This window comes from Colossoma macropomum, unplaced genomic scaffold, assembly GCF_904425465.1.
Source record: "Colossoma macropomum unplaced genomic scaffold, Colossoma_macropomum, whole genome shotgun sequence".
NCBI classification, from domain to species: domain Eukaryota; kingdom Metazoa; phylum Chordata; class Actinopteri; order Characiformes; family Serrasalmidae; genus Colossoma; species Colossoma macropomum.
Genome location: NW_023494786.1, coordinates 20,997,216 through 21,015,494, shown reverse-complemented (window position 1 = coordinate 21,015,494; position 18,279 = coordinate 20,997,216). Strand labels below are relative to the sequence as shown.

The 18,279-nt window shown below is 38.2% G+C and overlaps 1 protein-coding gene across 1 annotated transcript; it reads left to right on the top strand.

The window, feature by feature from the left end:
- Positions 1-810: 810 nt before the first annotated feature.
- Positions 811-16,415, top strand: sgcg (sarcoglycan, gamma). The gene is made up of 8 exons (XM_036563576.1): positions 811-1,211; positions 5,977-6,171; positions 6,682-6,783; positions 8,325-8,412; positions 9,154-9,282; positions 13,143-13,215; positions 13,979-14,102; positions 14,944-16,415. Exons 2-8 carry the CDS (start codon positions 5,977-5,979, stop codon positions 15,118-15,120), a joined length of 888 nt encoding a protein of 295 aa, XP_036419469.1. The 5' UTR covers positions 811-1,211; the 3' UTR covers positions 15,121-16,415.
- Positions 16,416-18,279: the final 1,864 nt, after the last annotated feature.

Sequence of the window (18,279 nt, the reverse complement as noted above, 5' to 3'; positions counted from 1 at the left end):
AAACTCAGAGGCTTTGGGGCAGATTTTGTGGGAGGTTTTTTTTTACATATTACTTTTACATATTAAAGTCACACACACAGGCTCAAAAAGATCCGGCTCAATATTTTGGTCTCAACTGTAAAATCATTATACTGATGACAACAGTAGATTGTTCACTTAGATCTCTGTTAAACATGAGTTCTCTTTGAACACTCTTTCATCGCACTCCCAGTCATCTGAAGCAAAACCGATGTTACAAATTTTTCTTCTATGCAATTACAATGTTCCACCAGAGAGGTCTCCAAATCCCAAAACTTACATATTGGCGCTTTAAATACTTTTGCTGCCACAAATTCTTTAATATTTGGCCTGGTTTTATATTTCGCTACTGCATTGGACCTTTGTAGCTACAGCTAAATTTTTTAGGATTGTCATGAAAATCAATTGTATCAAAAATGTATTTTAATTAAATTTAAAATATACCTTCCCTAACAATATGCAATGATGATGTTGTTCTTGTTCTGTACTCAGCAGAGGAGATTCAGAATTCTGAGTGAGCTGCATTAGAAAAAGACCATCAAGGAGCCTGTACATAACAACTAGCCTTGAGTGACTATTACAGCTTCCACTACTACCACCCCTCACAGACATTTGCTATTAATATTCCCTCTGGTTTTAGAATGACCTGCCATTCGGTGACTCTCCCAGTGGGCTGGCCTTTTGTCCTATCCAAAAAGACCAGCACTAAACCAGCTTATTAGAGAAGCACTAACTTCAGTTGCTGGAGCAGAACTCATGCTTAGAGAGTGAGTCACCGGTGTATGTGAGCCAGTACAGCGGCAGATATCTCACTCTGAAACTGGACCATTCTTATCTCCCCTCTTTTCCTCTGTCCTGTGGAGAAACGACTTCGCTTTGAGTGTCTCATTGCTCGCACCTCTCCCGAATGGTCATTGAACTATTGGGCTGGTGTACAGTTAAGGGAGGTTGATTGGAAATCAGCCAGGGAGGGGGTGTTGAGAGGCGGAAGTGGGGGCAAGTCACCCCTCATGACGATTAGCTGGGGCTGATCCAGAGTCAGATTTATGAGAGGCAGCTGTTGAGGGCTTGACGGACAGACGCGCGCAAGGACTCCAGTGTTACCACTGCCGCCACCACACAGAAGCTGTGTTTCCACTGCTGGCTGCAGAAGAGGGGTGGGCTGTGTGTCAGTGCACAGCCCAGCAGCAAGGGTAAGCAACTCTTCTGTTTCTCTCTACTGCTTTCACTTAGGCTTGCTATGGAAGTGCTGTTATATTACCTGGCTTGACTTAAACTGAAGACTCTACAGTTGGAAAATTCTACATGTTTTTGATGTTTTTCCAACTTAGTAATGCTAGTTTGCATTTGTTAACAAAGGGTGGAAGGGACTTTGTGTCTTTTTTGGAGGGTTCTTTGGAGCGATGTCATAGAAAAAACACTTGGTTCTCTGGAGAACATTTCAGTGGATGGTTCGTTGAAAAGACTTTTAAAGATTTTAATAAATGAGTTAAGTTTAAAGAATGTCCACATAATATAAAGGTTCTGTAACAACTAAAGGTTTTCTAGTACCATATATCCAAGACGAGACATTTAGGAACCTTTATTTGTGTGGGTAGTTGTGACAGGATTTCTCTTTTTTCTCCCAACTAGAAAACTTTGCTACCATAAATGGAGAGCAGCATGTTTCTGATTAAACTACTGTAGACTAACAGTACATCATAGGTCTCATTCTGTTTTTGTACACTTCTTGTTGTTTGTTTGTCCGTTTCTATGTGCATTATTGTAAACCCTTTTCCCAGTGTTCCTCGGTTCCCTTTAAAATTAGGAGCACAGACTCTGGGCCTATTTTTAGCGGGGTTGAGGCATTACGGCGCAGTGGAGTTATGCAGACAGCACGATTAGACCAAGTGGGGGAAAACTTTGTGGAGCTTGTCGTTTACCCTCCGCTCTGCTCCTCTCCACCGGAACTCCTCTGAGTGCTATTTTTTCCATTCTCATAACAGTGTATCCTCCAGCAACTCCATATGGAGGCGAGTAATATCAAACCAATGAAATCTCTACAAGCTCTCCTGGTATTTGATCAGGTCAAGCATTGACGCCACAAGGAGCCTGGAATCTCAATTAATGTCAGGCCCCAGCGGTTTGGGAAGACAGTGTGTAGTGGGCTGTGGTAATTTCTTGTCTTGGCAGCTAAGATGGAAGGAGAAAGGGAGAGCGCATCAGGAGGGAGGGTTAATGGAAAAGGGAGTGAGAGAAATAGTAGCAGCATGTTGGTGCGTGTATCTTCGAATAACCTGTGCAAGCCGCCCAAAAATCTCCATATAATATTATATCATGTGGATTTCATTTTTTGGATGTGCTTCCGCTTACAAGGGGTGTATCCATCCATTAAGGCCTGCGGAAGAACGTTAGGAAAAAGTGAGAACCAGGCCGCAAGGTCCAAACCCAAGGAATGTTTGGATGAGTTGCCATGGGTTTGGTTAGTTTAGAGTTGAAGTTTAGAGACATCTGCTAGCCATGTGATCAGTCATTGGGCACTCTGCAATTTAACATAAGGGAAAAGTAACTAGAATAAACAGACAATAGCGAAGACTAAAGACAGAAAAGAAAAGGAAAATTATACATCTGAGGTTTCCCCCCACTTTTTTCCATCTACAATGCATACATTTATTTCAGATGTTCCCAGAGGATCCTGTTTAATGATGACTAAATGTACTGTTTTTACTATTCATATAGTTTTAATTAAAAGGCCCAAATGCAAAAACAGCTTTTCATCACTTTTTGTAAAGATAAAAATGGGATGTTGTGAGCAAATATTATTAACGTTTCAAAACTAGTCACTCACAAGTATATACAGCCCACATATGGAAACTAGGCTGCAAAAACAACCCGTTTTGAATTCATTATTTATGTAATGTCACAGAAACCAACACATTTACATCTATCCGCCTATTCAGCCTACAGCAGTTTAGCTCCACTGAGTGGTTTAGCAGCAGGGCTGCTTTTTGAATGCAGTACAGCGCAGGCATCCAGTCAGAACAGAGATTTTGTGCGTACAGTCATATGCAAAAGTTTGGGCGCTCCTGCTCAATTTATATGCTTTGCTGTACACATCCTCTGTAGAGAACACACCACTGCACATTTTAATGCATGATTGCTCTTTGTTTGCTTGTTGTAATATATTGAAGGGAACAAAACATAAAATGTGGCCTGTGCAAAAGTTATGATACCTTTTTCATTTCATGTTAAATATTTTTCAAGTATGTGAAACAAGTAAGTAGAAATCTTGCTGTACAATCTGCAGAAAAATGTAGCGGATGTCTTACTTTCTCTTAGAGCATCAAAAAATATATATATTTGGACTTTGGCATATGAGTGTACAGAAATCACAGTGAAAAAAAAGAAATAAAGAAACATTGGAAAATAAATAATGCATTTTCTTGGTACAGCAACACAAACATACTATGGAGCTTAAGGAAATAATATAGTACAAGAAAAATGTAGATATGGGCCCTTTAACAGTATTGTCATGTGCTATGTCATCATTGTCAAATAAATAAATAAATAAAATCCATTTTTTTTATTTTTCTGTATCATTTGAACACAGCAGACTTCCTTTACATTGTGTAAAAATTTTTACAACACAAAAAAACATAGAAATGCACCTAGAATAAAACCTCCTTGCATTAACTTACGTTCAAAATCAAGAATGTTTTTTGTCTTCTCCTGTAAAGCTACCATTTTGGAGGTACATGTTTTTCTTTGAAGAATGACGAGTGCTCTGTGCTCTCCTCCGCTACCTGAGAGGAAAGCCATCACCTAAACTTGACCAATTTATTTACTGCAGAGGATGCATCCTGCGTGGAGATCATGGATTATTGTCTCACTTTATTTGTGTTGTGTTAATGTGAAATAGAGAGTATTCATCACTGACTGGTATTTAAAGTGTGTGCGACAGATCCTGAGGGGAGTTGGGTTCTGGTTAGGAGAGATATTCCATATCCACTGGGCCAGTGTGGTTTGTTTCCTATGTTGGCTAGAGTAACCGGAAATGGGTGGGTTTTATCCACTCGTACTCCACAGTGTTTATCGTCCCCTCTAAAACATCACCAAAGGGAAGCAACTTTACGAATGTCATTAAACTTTCTATCTATGCACACATACACATCATAAAAGTGGAACATTGCACTTTGCATTTTTACCTGCTGGAGAATTTGGCCATGAATTAAAGATTGCCAGACAAACAATATTCTGTCAAAATGTTCATAGCTATACCATGTGTTTTTTTTTTTGTTGTTCTTTTTTCACATGCAGTTCATCCGACCTTGTCCACTTAAAATTGAGCCACCTTAATTTATCTATAATTCAGTGCATTGTGACATGCCTGTTGAATGTCCTAATGCAAGACTGGATTGTTAGGGCCTTCTGCAAGTCATCGCTGTCGGTGTAGGTAACTTTTTTTACATTACCAGTGCGCTTTTAAATTTTGTAAACATTTCATAATGTATTAACCAGTAGAAATGATCTAAAATGAATTGGAATTAAATTGTGTTACATTAGCATACAGTTAAGTCAGAGATCTTCATTATTTAATTTACAGTTATTCATTTTTCAGCATCAGGAAAAAAGCAGAAAAAATATATGTATTAGAAAAAATATATTAAGTTTAGTCTTAGAAGTTGATTGCATTTTTGGCTTATCATGACCCAAATAATAACAAACACATTCAATAATGTAGAGGTCTGGAGTCTGAAAACTGATTTGCTTTTCTCAGTACTGGCTTCTTGACACATCCTTGCAGACTCATAGTGTTGAGTTTTCTCACAGTAGAAGGATGAACAAAAACACATTTTTTTTAGATCTAAAACATGAGTGGAGTTTGATTTTCTGTCACAGGGGTAGACAGGAATGGGGCCTGCTGGATGCACATTTTTAAATTTTGTCTGTTACATCTTGCACAAATGGAAAAATATTTTTATACATTGTCAGCTCCATAATTATTGGCATTGTTGGTTAAGATGGGTAAAAAGGTCATAAAATTTGTCTTTGTGATTAATTAGCTCAATCTCAGACTGAAAATATGAGAAAAATCAAAGCTTTTATTGAAGTAAATTTAGTCCAAGAAAACAAAACCTTTTTTCAACTAAACCACCTGTTTCACAATCATTGACATTTAGTACTTTGTGCAACCTCCCTCTACCAACGTAACAACAACATGTTGATGAGATTGTAATCTGAGACCACGCCTCAATAAAAAATCTCTGCACATCCTCCAGAGTCCTGGAGCCTATCTTTCGGACTCTCCTCCTCAGCTCTTCCCACAGATTTTCACTGGACTTCAGGTCAAGAGACTGAGATGGCCAGAGTCTTTTTGTGTGGATTTGGATGTATGTTTTGGATCATTGTCCTGCTGGAAGATCCAACCTTGACTAGCTTGTTGGCAGAGGCAGCCAGATTTACAGTGTGATACCAGATTTACAGATTTGAGTCTGTGATACCATACAACTATATAACAGGGTTCCCAAAGCTTTATGGGAAAAAAACCCTCAAACATCCACCATTCTCACAACTTACGCCACTTTTAGTGTCAGATAGAGCTAATTAATCACAAAGACATTTTTTCATGAGCTTTTTATCCATCTTTACCAAGGGTACCAATACACGGCTGGGGTGGAGCCTATCCCAGCAGCCACTGTGCGGATGGCAGGACACATCTTGGACAGGTTGCTGGGCCATCACAGGGCAGACAGACATATATATTCAGACCTAGGGGCAATTTAGCATGTCCAGTTGGCCTGACTGCATGTCTTTGGACTGTGGGAGGAAACCCATGCAGACACAGGGAGAACATGCAAACTCCACACAGAAAGGACCCTGGTCACCCGGCCGAGAATTGAACCCAGGCCCTTCTTGCTGTGAGGTGACAGTGCTACCCACTGTGCCACTAAGTCTTTTATGTTTTTTGTCTCTCTGCAGATGGTGCGTGAACAGTATGTCACCACTACAGATGAATCTGGTGTCCCATCACCAGTTACTGAGTACATCTATAAGATCGGCATCTATGGCTGGAGGAAGCGATGCCTTTATCTGTTTGTCCTGCTCCTCATTATCATCCTGGTAGTAAACCTTGGCCTCACTATCTGGATCTTGAGAGTGATGTGGTTCAATGCGGTAAGAGGCTTCTGAGTATAGTTCAGGAATGCTATATAGCTTTACATGAGTTCTGAATGATTTTCACACTGTGCTAAATGAAAAGAAAGACTGATCCAGAAGCAAACTAGTATGTAAACTAGGTTTAAAAATGTACAGCTCATTTCCCAATCCATTTAGCCCATTCAGTTCATATATGGAAGCCATGCTGCAAAAAATAGGATGTTCTGAATTCACTGTTTTTGTGATGTCACAAATCTACTGTATTTATATATATATGTCTGCCTATTCAGTCTACAGCAGTTTAGGCCAGCTTGTTGAAGCTTGGACTGTGTTTTGAATGAGGCACAAGCAGGCAGTTGTTTGTAGTATATAAATTCACACAAACATCACAAGTAGACCTCAGGGAGAAAAACATACCAGAAAATGTAAGATATGGGCTTTAAAGTCCTTGAAGTCCTGAAGTTACTATTTTGGAGATATGATGTTCTGTTATGAAAGTGATGACAGGGTGTTGTTTTCTGTCTGTAGGAAGGCATGGGATACCTTCAGGTCACAGCAGATGGGGTGAGGTTGGAGGGCGAGTCTGAATTCCTCTTTCCACTCTATGCCCAGGAGATCGACTCCAGAGAGGTATGCAGTCACCCACTGTCTCACGCTACACTCATTTTGAAAGCATGCACAATTTACCTACTGATCTCTCATAAAGCAAGAAACAGGTTCTGATGGCCTTACATTTATATGCATACTGTATGAATATATCCAATGAAGCGTTTTGACGTCTTTGAAAGACTATGCATAGTTTGTTATTATTCAGTCTGTTTTTATTGTTTGGCCTTTATTAAAAACTTGGTTAGTTGATGAATTGTCAAAAAGAATTGTGGATTAATGGATTACTGATATAATCAATGATGCCAGTGCTACTATAAAACATACAAACATGGCATAGCATTTCTGGAAGTAACAAGCAGCAAAGATAATGGCTCATTGTTTATTGGCTTTGGACTCATTTCCTGCTGTGGTTATGTTTGGAAGAAGCTTTGTTTGTGGTGTCCTACTGGTTGCTTCACATATTTTGTGATTAAAACCAGGATTCGTGTAGAAGCTGCAGGTCCCACATCAGTATGAAAGCTCAACTATCTACAGTTTAGTTGTAGAAAGAAAAGAAACTGTGGATTTTGCTGCTTAGAATGTAAATAGAGTAAATCGAGTAGTGTTAGAGCATTTTACTCTTGCTTTCCTCTCTCTCTTCTCACATCACTAGCTTTGGCCGACAGTTCATGGCTTGTTGCAGCTGGGAACATTTACTGTCGCTGCTGTGGTTAGCATGCTATGGTTTTGTTCAGTATGTTCTGTTTTTCTTTGGGCACATTTTATGCCCTTAATTAAAAAGGAAGGGTTTGCCCTTTATTTACAGGACCAATCCAACAGCTATAAACTGGATGAAACTTAAATCCATTGTAAATAATTCAGTCTGTTTAACTGTGTGCTTGTAAAGATTTTTTTCTTTCTATTTACCACATCCATTTGTATAATATTCTACTTAGAAGGTCTATTTACTAATTTTTTTGGTATTTTATTGTATTTTCCCCCTGGTGTCTTATTATGATGTTTGTGTTGTCTCATGTACCAAAACAGTCATAATTCATTTTACATGTCCATTTTCTGACTAAGTGGAGTAGATTCAGTCAAATGCAAAATTTCGGGCCCTCTTGGTCAAATGACATGTTTTGTTGATTTTCTAAGTAAAATAGCTTAAGATATCCTCTACAGGGACCAGACTTGGCATTTTTTGCCCTTCAGTTTTTATTCTTCAACATAACTTTTGCACAGGCCACATCCCATGTTAAATTCAACAAATAAACAGTGATTGTGCATTAAAATGTCCAAAAGTGTGTTCTCTGTAGAGGATCTATGAACTTATTTCCATTTAGAAAATCAACACCAGGGGTGCCTAAACTTTTGCATTCAACTTTATATGTAATTCAAAACAGGCTGTTTTTGCTGCTCAGTTTCCATAAATGAACCCTAGTGAGTAGGCAGTATGTTTTGTAACTTTAACAGTGTTTACATACTACAAGAAAAAGTGAGGAAAATCAGTTTTCCATGATATAAGCCCTTTAAGTTTCCTGAAATATACATCATTTAATCAAACTCTTGTTGTTTTCTTAAAGGACTCGGCTCTGTTTGTTCACTCGACTGATAATGTGACTCTCAATGCCCGCAATGCGAACGATGATGTAACAGGAAGCATTTCTGTAGGTATGAAGACCCTACACTCACACTATGGTGCCATACACAGAATAATACACAGAATATCTGAGTCTATTCAATTCCTTCCCTGCTTTCTCTCCTTCTTCTTTTTGCCTGTCTGTTCATGTGGCCCTGATGGAATGCACAAGTATCTTGTTCCAATGTCACTCCTGCTAAAAATTTCCTCAAGCCAGAACTTTATCCAACTTGAAGAATGTTCTTGGCTTGTCTCCTATTTCATATTTTGCCACTGGTCACCATTCAGTTTCTCTATAACTCTGTCCTGTACTCTGCCCATTAGCTTCAGATTGGCCTATTTATGAGACTGAAAGCCCTTAAGCTGAGCGAGCTGAATATGAGTACACCCGTACAGAAAGACAGAAGGCCTGTAATTAGTTGAGGAATGAATGACTTAATTAATGAAATTGTTACACTGGACAATAAGGTATTATGATTGGCAATATACAGTCACGGTCAATGGCCCATTGTGGAATAATCTAATGACTGGACTGGCCTGAGGTGACTTCAGTTGAAGTTCATGGCCAGTGCATTCTTCATTACATGGAAAGACAAAGCCATGGTCAAACTTTGAGGTTTTTTGTTTGATTTTACTCAGTGTCACTGAGATATGTACTTATATACTATTGATACTCAGTTGTACAATCATTATTTATTTGAATAATCATATTGAGTTGTACACTTCTATTGAGCTATGAATGATTATGCCAACCTCTGTGTTTTACCTTTTAGGTCCAAAACATGCTAAGGCCTTTGGGCAGCACTTGACTATTAGCTCAAGTAGCTCAGGCACTGACAAGACTCTGTTCTATGCTGATGCAAAAGAAGCCATCGTGGGAACTGGCAAGCTCAGAGTTACAGGTACTGATGGTATTTTGGCCTGAGACAAAGTTTAGTGTATTTTTACCACAGCATACATCTGAATCGGTGTATATTATTTTTGTGTCTAGAAAGTCTAAAATAATTATGCTTAAATCTATAGCTATCTGAATAATTAGTGATTTGACACTTAATTCGAGCTCAAATATACACTGAACTCACCCAAAATGTCAAGTTGCTAGATGATTATAGTGGAGTTAAAATTAAGACATACCACTGTTGATTTATTTAATTTCCAGTCAAAGCAGCCATTAAGTACAAATTATTAATTTTTCGGAAGGTGTTTCTGAGGAGAATGCGGAAAATCAAAGGAAACTAAGTGCAAAACAGGAATTTACAAAACTAAAAAAATTATACAGAGAAAATGGCACTGCTAACAAATGTGCTAGACCTGATAGACCACTAAAACTGTCGCCATCAGATAAACAGTACTTAAAGATGTCATTTTTGAGAGAGAGGAGAAAATCAAGCTCCACTCTTGCTTCAGATCTGAAAAAATCCACAGGTGTTTCTGTCCATCCTTCCACTGAGAGAAGACAACTCAATGAGTCTGAAAGAATCTGCCAAGAAGCTGTTAAAGAGAAAAGAAAATTTTAGTAAATCAAACCAAGAAGCCGCTGGTGTTCTCAGAACAATGGACTGACCACCCCAGAATCCAGACCTCAATATCACTCAACGTGTTTGGGATTACTTGGATTGTGAAAAGCAGAAAAAGCTGTAATAAAGGAAAAGTGTGGACACACTAAATACTGTTGTTGAGGCTTCTGTGTAATTTACTGTTCATTATGTGTTTAATAGTAACATTTTATATTTGCAGTTGAAGTGACATCATCCATAAACTGGCAAATTTGAATTTTGGAGTCTAATATATAGATCTGCTTCAAACATGTTTCAGCCATTCAGAAATGGAGGTAGGCAGAATTTCTCTCTAGAGGAACTAGATGCTGGAATTAGATGAAATGTGTGTTTTGCTCTCCCTGTATTCTTGCTTGCCTTCCGTGCTCAAGCCATTTTCAAAGTAATTGCGCCTCCTTCTTCTTGGTGTTAAAGTATATGCAACTTTTCTGCCTAGTTCAGATTAGTAAATCACTCTGGGGTTTTAATTTGCATAGTTGCCTCCCCTGTTTCTTCACCCTCAACAGTGCCACTCCTTTAAATGCATATTCTCAAAGTCAGTTGTGCCAAAACCTGCAGCTCAATAATGGCTTTGTGTGCAAGGCTTGTGCGCACGAATTGATAAATCAACTGTGGGTGATTTTGCACCTGCAATGTGCATTAGTGTCACAGTAAATGTTTAGTAGATACAGCATGTTAGTAATGTAAATAGTCCCAGGCTTTCTGCAGAATTTTGCAAATTGTAAGAAAACCAACCCAGAGAACAGAACAAAGTCCCAACAGGTTCCATCTGAAGCCTTTCATTATTACCGTTTATTATGAGAATTATTCCAATAATTGCATTCATTTAGGAAATTATTTCATTATAATGCACACACTCGCAGACCTTCTGTTCTCCTTACCACCCTCGTCTCTGTTCGGCTTGGGCAGACAGGCCCCTCACTGTGCAACATAATTAGTCATGGATGGTGTCTGTTGGTAGCCTTATTATGATGGGGTCACTCTTCAGGACTCTTGCTCCTCAGGAGAGAACTAGAACTGAACTCGCTGGCATGAAACATCCTGAAAGACCCTGAAAGAAAGCAGGCACCTGGCTAAAATGTAGCTAGACAAATGCCACTGGCTGCTGTATTGTGTTGTTCAAAAGCTACTCTATGTGCCAAAGTGTCCTTTGTAGACCAACACATTAACTGTAGAAAATGAAATGAAATTTTGATGTTTTGCTCCATACTCAGTTTCCATGAATCATGTTCACACAGTGGATAACCGTCACGTGAGTTTTATCTACAAAAGCCCCAAGCCTTAACGATATCCAACTGATATTTCATGACTTGCTGTGACATTGCATTATACATCAATACTGCAATAACAGCATCCAAACAGCCGTGAGGTACTCAGCTTTGTCTTTCAACTGCTTGACTTAAATAACTGAAGGAACCCTTTTGCATGTCCATGAGGCTAAACAGGGAAGCAACGCCTCATGCTTCATACATGTAATATAGAAACTAACACAACTATCGATGTGAGAGAGGCAGCAGAACTCGTAGTGTTAATGATTTTTCGTTTTAGTGCTTAACTCTAAAAATCAGTTAGGATGATTGGAACTATTGTATGGGCAGAGTGCAAAGTCATTTATAACACCCACACTGAGCCTGCTGTTTACACTATGCACAATAAAAAAAGATTTACATATCAACCTTAAATCCCTATGAACAAAATCCTCTGATTTTGATGGTAGTCTAAATGTTGTACCTTTTCCAGAATATTTGCAGTCTGAGTGAACTCTTCAATCCATCTCTTAACCTCTAATATCCCAGGCTTATTACATTCTAAGCATTATTATTTAGTAACTACCAGGACTTCACTGCAAACTGGCTGAGCTATTCTTAGGTTATAGAAGTGTGTAATAAAACTTTGGGCCCACCGGCAGGCCCTAGCTATTTAAAGAGGTTAACCTCATATTAAGGCACTTGTCAAAAGTGCTTTTTCCAACTCCAAAATATTGCTAATATACATGCTAAATACATAAATTCTGGTCTATACTTTCATTTTATCCTGTCTTGACTGTTTTTTTATTCTCTGTCTCACTTGATTCCGTGTTTATTTATTTATTTATTTATTTTGGAAGGTACTGTGCAAAAGTCAGACCACCTGTCATTTATTTATATATATACCATATGTACCATACTATATTATATACCATTATAACAGCCTTTAATTACAAATTATTCATTATTTAGCATCAGGAAATAACAATTAAACTTTATACTTAACAGTAAATTACACAGAAACCTAGTATAAGCCTATTTTATAAGTATTTAGTGTGTCCACCCTTTGCCTTTATTACAGCTTCCATTGTTTCCTGAAGATTTCCTTTTACTTTTTCAAAGAAATCCGCAGGGATATTTTTCCACACCTCCAAGGTTAAGTCTATGATGTTGGTTGCTTTTCTTCTGTTTCTCAGAATACAAGTAATCCCATTCAACAGTGTTAGGGTCTGGACTCTGGGGTGGTCAGTCTATTGTTCTGAGAACACCAGCAGCTTCTTTGTTTTATGTGCAATGTTATATGCAAATTGTCTGTTTCCTTTTCTCAGTAAGCGCTTCTTGACAGCTGCACATGCTTTCAGACTCAGATAGTGTTGAGTTGTTCTCTCACAGAGGAAGGATGGACAGAAACACCTGCAGATTTTTTCAGATCTGAAGCAAAAGTGGAGCTTAATTTTCTCCTCTCTCTCAAAAATAGAAGCTTACTGTTTATCTGATGGTGACAGTTTTGGTCTTTTGGTCTACCAGATCTTGCATGGCTGCTAGGAGTCCCATTTTCTCAATATCTTCTTATAATTTTTGAACTCCAGTTTTGGAAACTCCTGTTTTTTCACCTATTTTCCTTTGCCCTTCCCCTTCCTTATGCAGTGTTATATCTAATCTCCTCAGAAATGTCTCCTGAAAAAGGGAAGAACTGTGTGGCCATTTTGACTTGAAATTAAATAAATGAAGGGTGGTCTCTATATTTGCACAGTACTGTAGTTCTTGTTGTTGATGATGTTGCTGTTGTTATTGTGTATATTCCTTTGGTAAAGCAACCCTGGATGTAGACAAGCACTACACAAATTAAATGTACTATTATTTATTATTGTTATACATAATTTACACTTGGTCCAGTATTTTGAAAAGTAGAAAGTCTGCCAGTATTTCAGTGACGCACATCTTATTCTTTTCTTTTAGGCCCTGAAGGTGCTCTTTTTGAGCACTCTGTTGAAACTCCTCTGGTCAAAGCAGAACCTCTGAAAGATCTTAGGTGAGTGTGTGAGAGATGAGTTTGGATCGAGATATAAACTTTTCATATGTGAAGGTATATTTCATTTCAGATTGTCTGCAAAGTTTGTGTGTATAATTTCAACATTATGTCTGCTGCTTTCTTGGCTTATGGAAGTAGCAGGCACCTTTTTTTCTTGAGAAAACTAATAGTGGCTTCCAGCAGAGCATTAATCAATCATGGCCATGCTGGGTAATGACCATGGCCTCTTTCACTCATCTAAAAGCCACGGCTGCAACCTGCCCTGTTAACGGAATATTTTGCCCCAGAAAGCTCATGTGTCAATGAATAGAAGCTACTGGGGATCAGTTAGAATGAATGATTGGCTTCTAAACCTATAGCAATCTATATAATTTCCCCTGTACCCCGAATGTAGCTAATCAGCCAAGACACATTTGGTGTCTGCATCTTTATTTTTGTGCTGGAACTATAAGATATCTAAGAATCAGCTGAAGTCCCACAGTTAGCATTGTGTAAACTGCATGCCTAAATCCTAAGTGGTCATTACTTAACACCTTGAGTTGTTAAGTAATCTTAAATAGAAATACTTATGCTGTTTCTGACAAGTTTAATGGCATACTGTGATCTATAAAAGTGAATTAGTAACTTATGTATTTACTCAATAGGTTTCAATCACAATGATAGCTTATTTACAGTTGTTGAATTGCAGTGTTTTCAGTGTTCTGCTGCCACCTTGTGCCTGAAATCTGTACATATTTCCTGTAACATTCCCTGTTTCTCTAAGGCTGGAGTCTCCAACCCGGTTTTTGAGTATGGAGGCCCCTAAAGGAGTTCATGTGAAAGCCTTGACAGGGAATGTAGAGGCGCAGTCAAGTCTGGACATTATTTTGCACTCAACTGAGGGTCTTGTAAGTGAATAGCCACAACACGCACACTTTAATTTCACATTAGTTAAATGTTTTAATTGATGTTAGCATTCCTTGAATAATTAACTTAATATAGTCGGAATTAGATTAGAGATCTTCTAACTGAAAACTTTGCATATAAACTGACTGTGTACTGAATATTTGATTGCATCTTTAATAAAGTTGCTCCATGATAATTAGTGCTATTGTTGTCATGGTTGTATGGCATTGTCATAAAATGTACCATGGAAGAGCCACTACTGGCTCAACGGAATGGTTTCTATTGGGTTTTTGAAAGAACCAATTATTGAAAGGTTCTTCTGGGGAACCAGAGAGGTTCTTCTATGGCATGGTTCCAAAGAAGCATCTTAATTATTAAGAGTGTAGTTCTAGTAGCACATAAGATCCTGTATAGTCTAGGATTGCCACCCATCCAGAATTTTCCTGGACCAAGAAGTGGCTCCTGGACACAAAATGTCCCGCAATGCATGCATTTTCATGTGTTAGCATTTCTTATAAGGTTAAAACTACTTAATCTAGTCAAACTATTTATCTACAAAGAATGGATTTGATTGGTTCAGATTACCCTCATTATAGGGACAACTGTTTCAGAAAGGTGCTCTGCTGGTGACAAGTTTAGGGAATAGGCAGCACTGCAAGAAGCTGTAAAAAGATTACCATATTAGACTATATCAGACTGTGAGCATATCTGTCCATTCACTGAATTTAGTGAAAACAAGCCACTGATCGAGTGTCCAGGAATTTTACAGGGCTAAGGTGGTAACCCTAGCATAACCTCATCCATCCTCATCCTCTGTTGCATGTTTTCTGTGTTATACTGAAGGTGGTTTTGGACGCCGAGTCTGTTCGGCTGCCTGTCTTACCCATGGGCAAAGCTAGAACATCGGGCGACTCTCAGGAGCTGTACGACATGTTCGAGGTGTGCGTTTGTCCCAGCGGCAAGCTGTTCCTGTCCAAAGCTGGTGTGTCCTCGACTTGTAATGAAAGCCAAGAATGCTGAAGGCCTTTTCATTTAGGAATCTGCAAGATCATGACTGTGATATCTACGTTGAGATAAGGTGGACCTCTTGAGATTTTTCAGATGGGGTGGAAAAGCACAGATTTTTCACTGTTTTTACAGTGACTTTACAAAAAGAGAGAAGAAACACACCATTCTCAGGTGGTAAGCAGGAGTGTCAACAGGATACAGAATAAGCAGCATTTACCATGAGTGCATTTATTGTGCACTTGGAATTATTTGCAATACTCTCAGCATCACTCATTTTCTCAACACCACTGCTGTTTGTGAGTTATTTTGGGATATTCGTTTTTCTTTTTTATTACCTTCCTTACCAAATTAGGCTGGGCAAAAAGGGGCTGGTCAACAGCGTACATCCTATGCAATATGATTTTATGGTGCAATAAGCAAAATTTGTGTAGTAAATGTAACTGCCGTTAAAGAGCAGTAAAAGTACTGTCATTTTTTATTTGTCAGCTCAAACAAGTCCTCTGTCAGCCATGTCTGTGTTTGTGGCAAATGCAGTCTATAGCATAAATAGCTCAGAGGTAACCAGAGCCTTTTCTATAGGTAAATAAATAGACCACAGAATAAATTATTTGTGCTATTTACATAAAGGTTGCTTTTTGAGTGTGCATTTCTGTTAAGATTGTTTAACTAATTTACAGCACATGCCGTAATATATTTCTATTAATTTGGGCCTAATACAATCTTAGGGCGAAATTACACTTAAAACAATGAAAAGAAGCAACTCCTTGATAAACATTGACTGAAGTCACTTTCACTGCAACACTGAGTGAAGCAAGTTTGACTGCTTGTGTATGTGTAATGAAAGAAAGCCACTTCTTGCTGTTGTGGTTATCGTTTTCGCTGCTCACAGCTTGGGGAACACCAGACAGTTCACATATTTTCTCTACTCCAGCTTGAACCAACTGTTTTAACGTTCTTGAGGTTCAGAGCAATATTGTGGGCTCTCCGGGGGTCTCCATGAGCTTGATTGGGAAACAATTGCTATTTAGAATTTGGTGTTAGGTGTTACTCAGATTAAACTGAATTTAAATCTTCCTCCGTTTGCAGAAGCAGAGGTTGAAGCTACATGTGCAGGTGACTCTATTGCCTCGTGCCTCTCAATTTGAGAAGCCCAGAGAACTAATTCTCAAAACACCCTGGCTGGATCTTTTGTGTGTTTTTTGTCCTCTAAGTTTGATGAAAATATTAAGTTTAATAATGTCACTTAAGTTTAATAATCATAATAATAAGTGGTGTTTGTATATGTGTTAATAAATATTTGGTCTTCATCTCAGTTGTCTGTTTCTATGAGTGGCCATATTTTCCTATTTAGATAAGATTTTGTCAGGTGTCAGAGATCACAAGCTTCATACTAATAATAATGCAATCAAAATATACACCTTAAATGTATAATTCATAATTTTCTATTAATAAAATATTTCTTAAATGTAATACTAGAAGGTTCACGATAGTCGATAATGTCAGCCAGCAGTGCTTTACAAGTAAAAACTGCTTATATAAAGCACAGAGCGTGTTGATTTTGCTGTGCATGCTCCACGTGTTCTCATACATTTTCATATACTGCATTTTTTTCTATTTAATTTTTTCTGGGTTTTTTTTGGTGATATCACAACAACATGAGCTGTTTTTGGCAGCTTAGTTTCCATATATGGGCTGAACAGTTTGAATAGTGAATTGTGTATTTTAAAACTTACAAAATGCAACAATATTTGCACACTCCATCAAACTTTTATTTTGAAAAAACAAGAACCTTTCTGACCTGACATTTATTTGTAGTTTTGCAGTCTCATTAAATGTGCTTTTTAAATTATTTCTTCTCTGCTATCTACACTAACTGCTGCTAGCTTGTATACAACTGTATAATGACACTGTGATAAGACTCTAGAAAGCCAGTCTTTGTCATAGCCTACACATTTCTAAGCATTCCATAACTTAGTATATGTTGTTCTGCTGTTTGATCTCTGTGCAAAGCGAGATGGATCTCCAAAGATCTAATCAGATTTTTTTCTACACTATGCAGCAGTATAAAAGTTAGTTGATATCACTTTTGCAAATTTCTGTGCATAAAAAAAATCTGATCAATAATAGAGTAAAAATATAGCCGCAAGTGGCAATGAGCGGGTTCAAGCATGCAACAGCAGCATGGGCCCTCCTGCACGTTTAGCCCATTAGGCCTAAAAAGGCCTCAAGCTTTTGGTTTAGCCCATTAGGCCTAAAAAGGCCTTAAGCTTTTGGTTTAGCCCATTAGGCCTAAAAAGGCCTCAAGCTTTTGGTTTAGCCCATTAGACCTAAAAAGGCCTCAAGCTGTGGGTCTTATTCATAGGCAGAGTGAATAGAACTGATAGGAAGTCAGTTCATCAAAAGGCCTTCAGTTGCCATAAACAAGAAGCAGTGTTTTAAACACATTATAGGTTTGCATTCATATGTACTGATCTACACTGCTTTGTAGACCATCCAAGAAGTTGCACTTGCACAGTGGATTGGTTGGTTCTATATTTAAGCCATTGATTTTTTGTAGGCCATAATGAGGCCCAATGCACTCATAAGAGGCCCTATTGGTGTGAGGAGCTCAGTGAAAGTGGGTCAGAATTAGCGAAAAGGCCACAGTATGGTATTGTTCTTGATCAGGGACCATATCCAAAGACATTCACTAAGTTTTGGTCAGAATGACCTTTTGACCTTTGTATAATAAACCTTTGTATAGTGAAATCTTTGAATGAATAAGCTAAAATAAAAGACAAGCAGTGCAATTTTTGGCATAACATGTAATTCGAAAATTGTTCATGTGAGTGAACTGAGTCACACGGTAACAATCGTTTATATGTCGACCTTGTAATAACATTGTAATAGCATTTTAATTGATTTTTAAGTGTTTTGGAGTGCTAAGGCGCCCCCTAAAGGCCAATCTGGACCAAAATTGGCATACACCATTCAAGTAAATATGTAAATATCCCTAAAGTTTGGAGATGATCTGACCAATGACTGTTGAGTTATAGCAAATCAAGCTAGCAATGCCATGTTTGCAGTAATTAATTGGTTGATCCTCAATACACTGAGTGGAACTGTCAAAATGTTTTTGATAATTCTTGAGGATCAGTGTCTTCTGAATCTTATGGTACTAACTTGATGAAA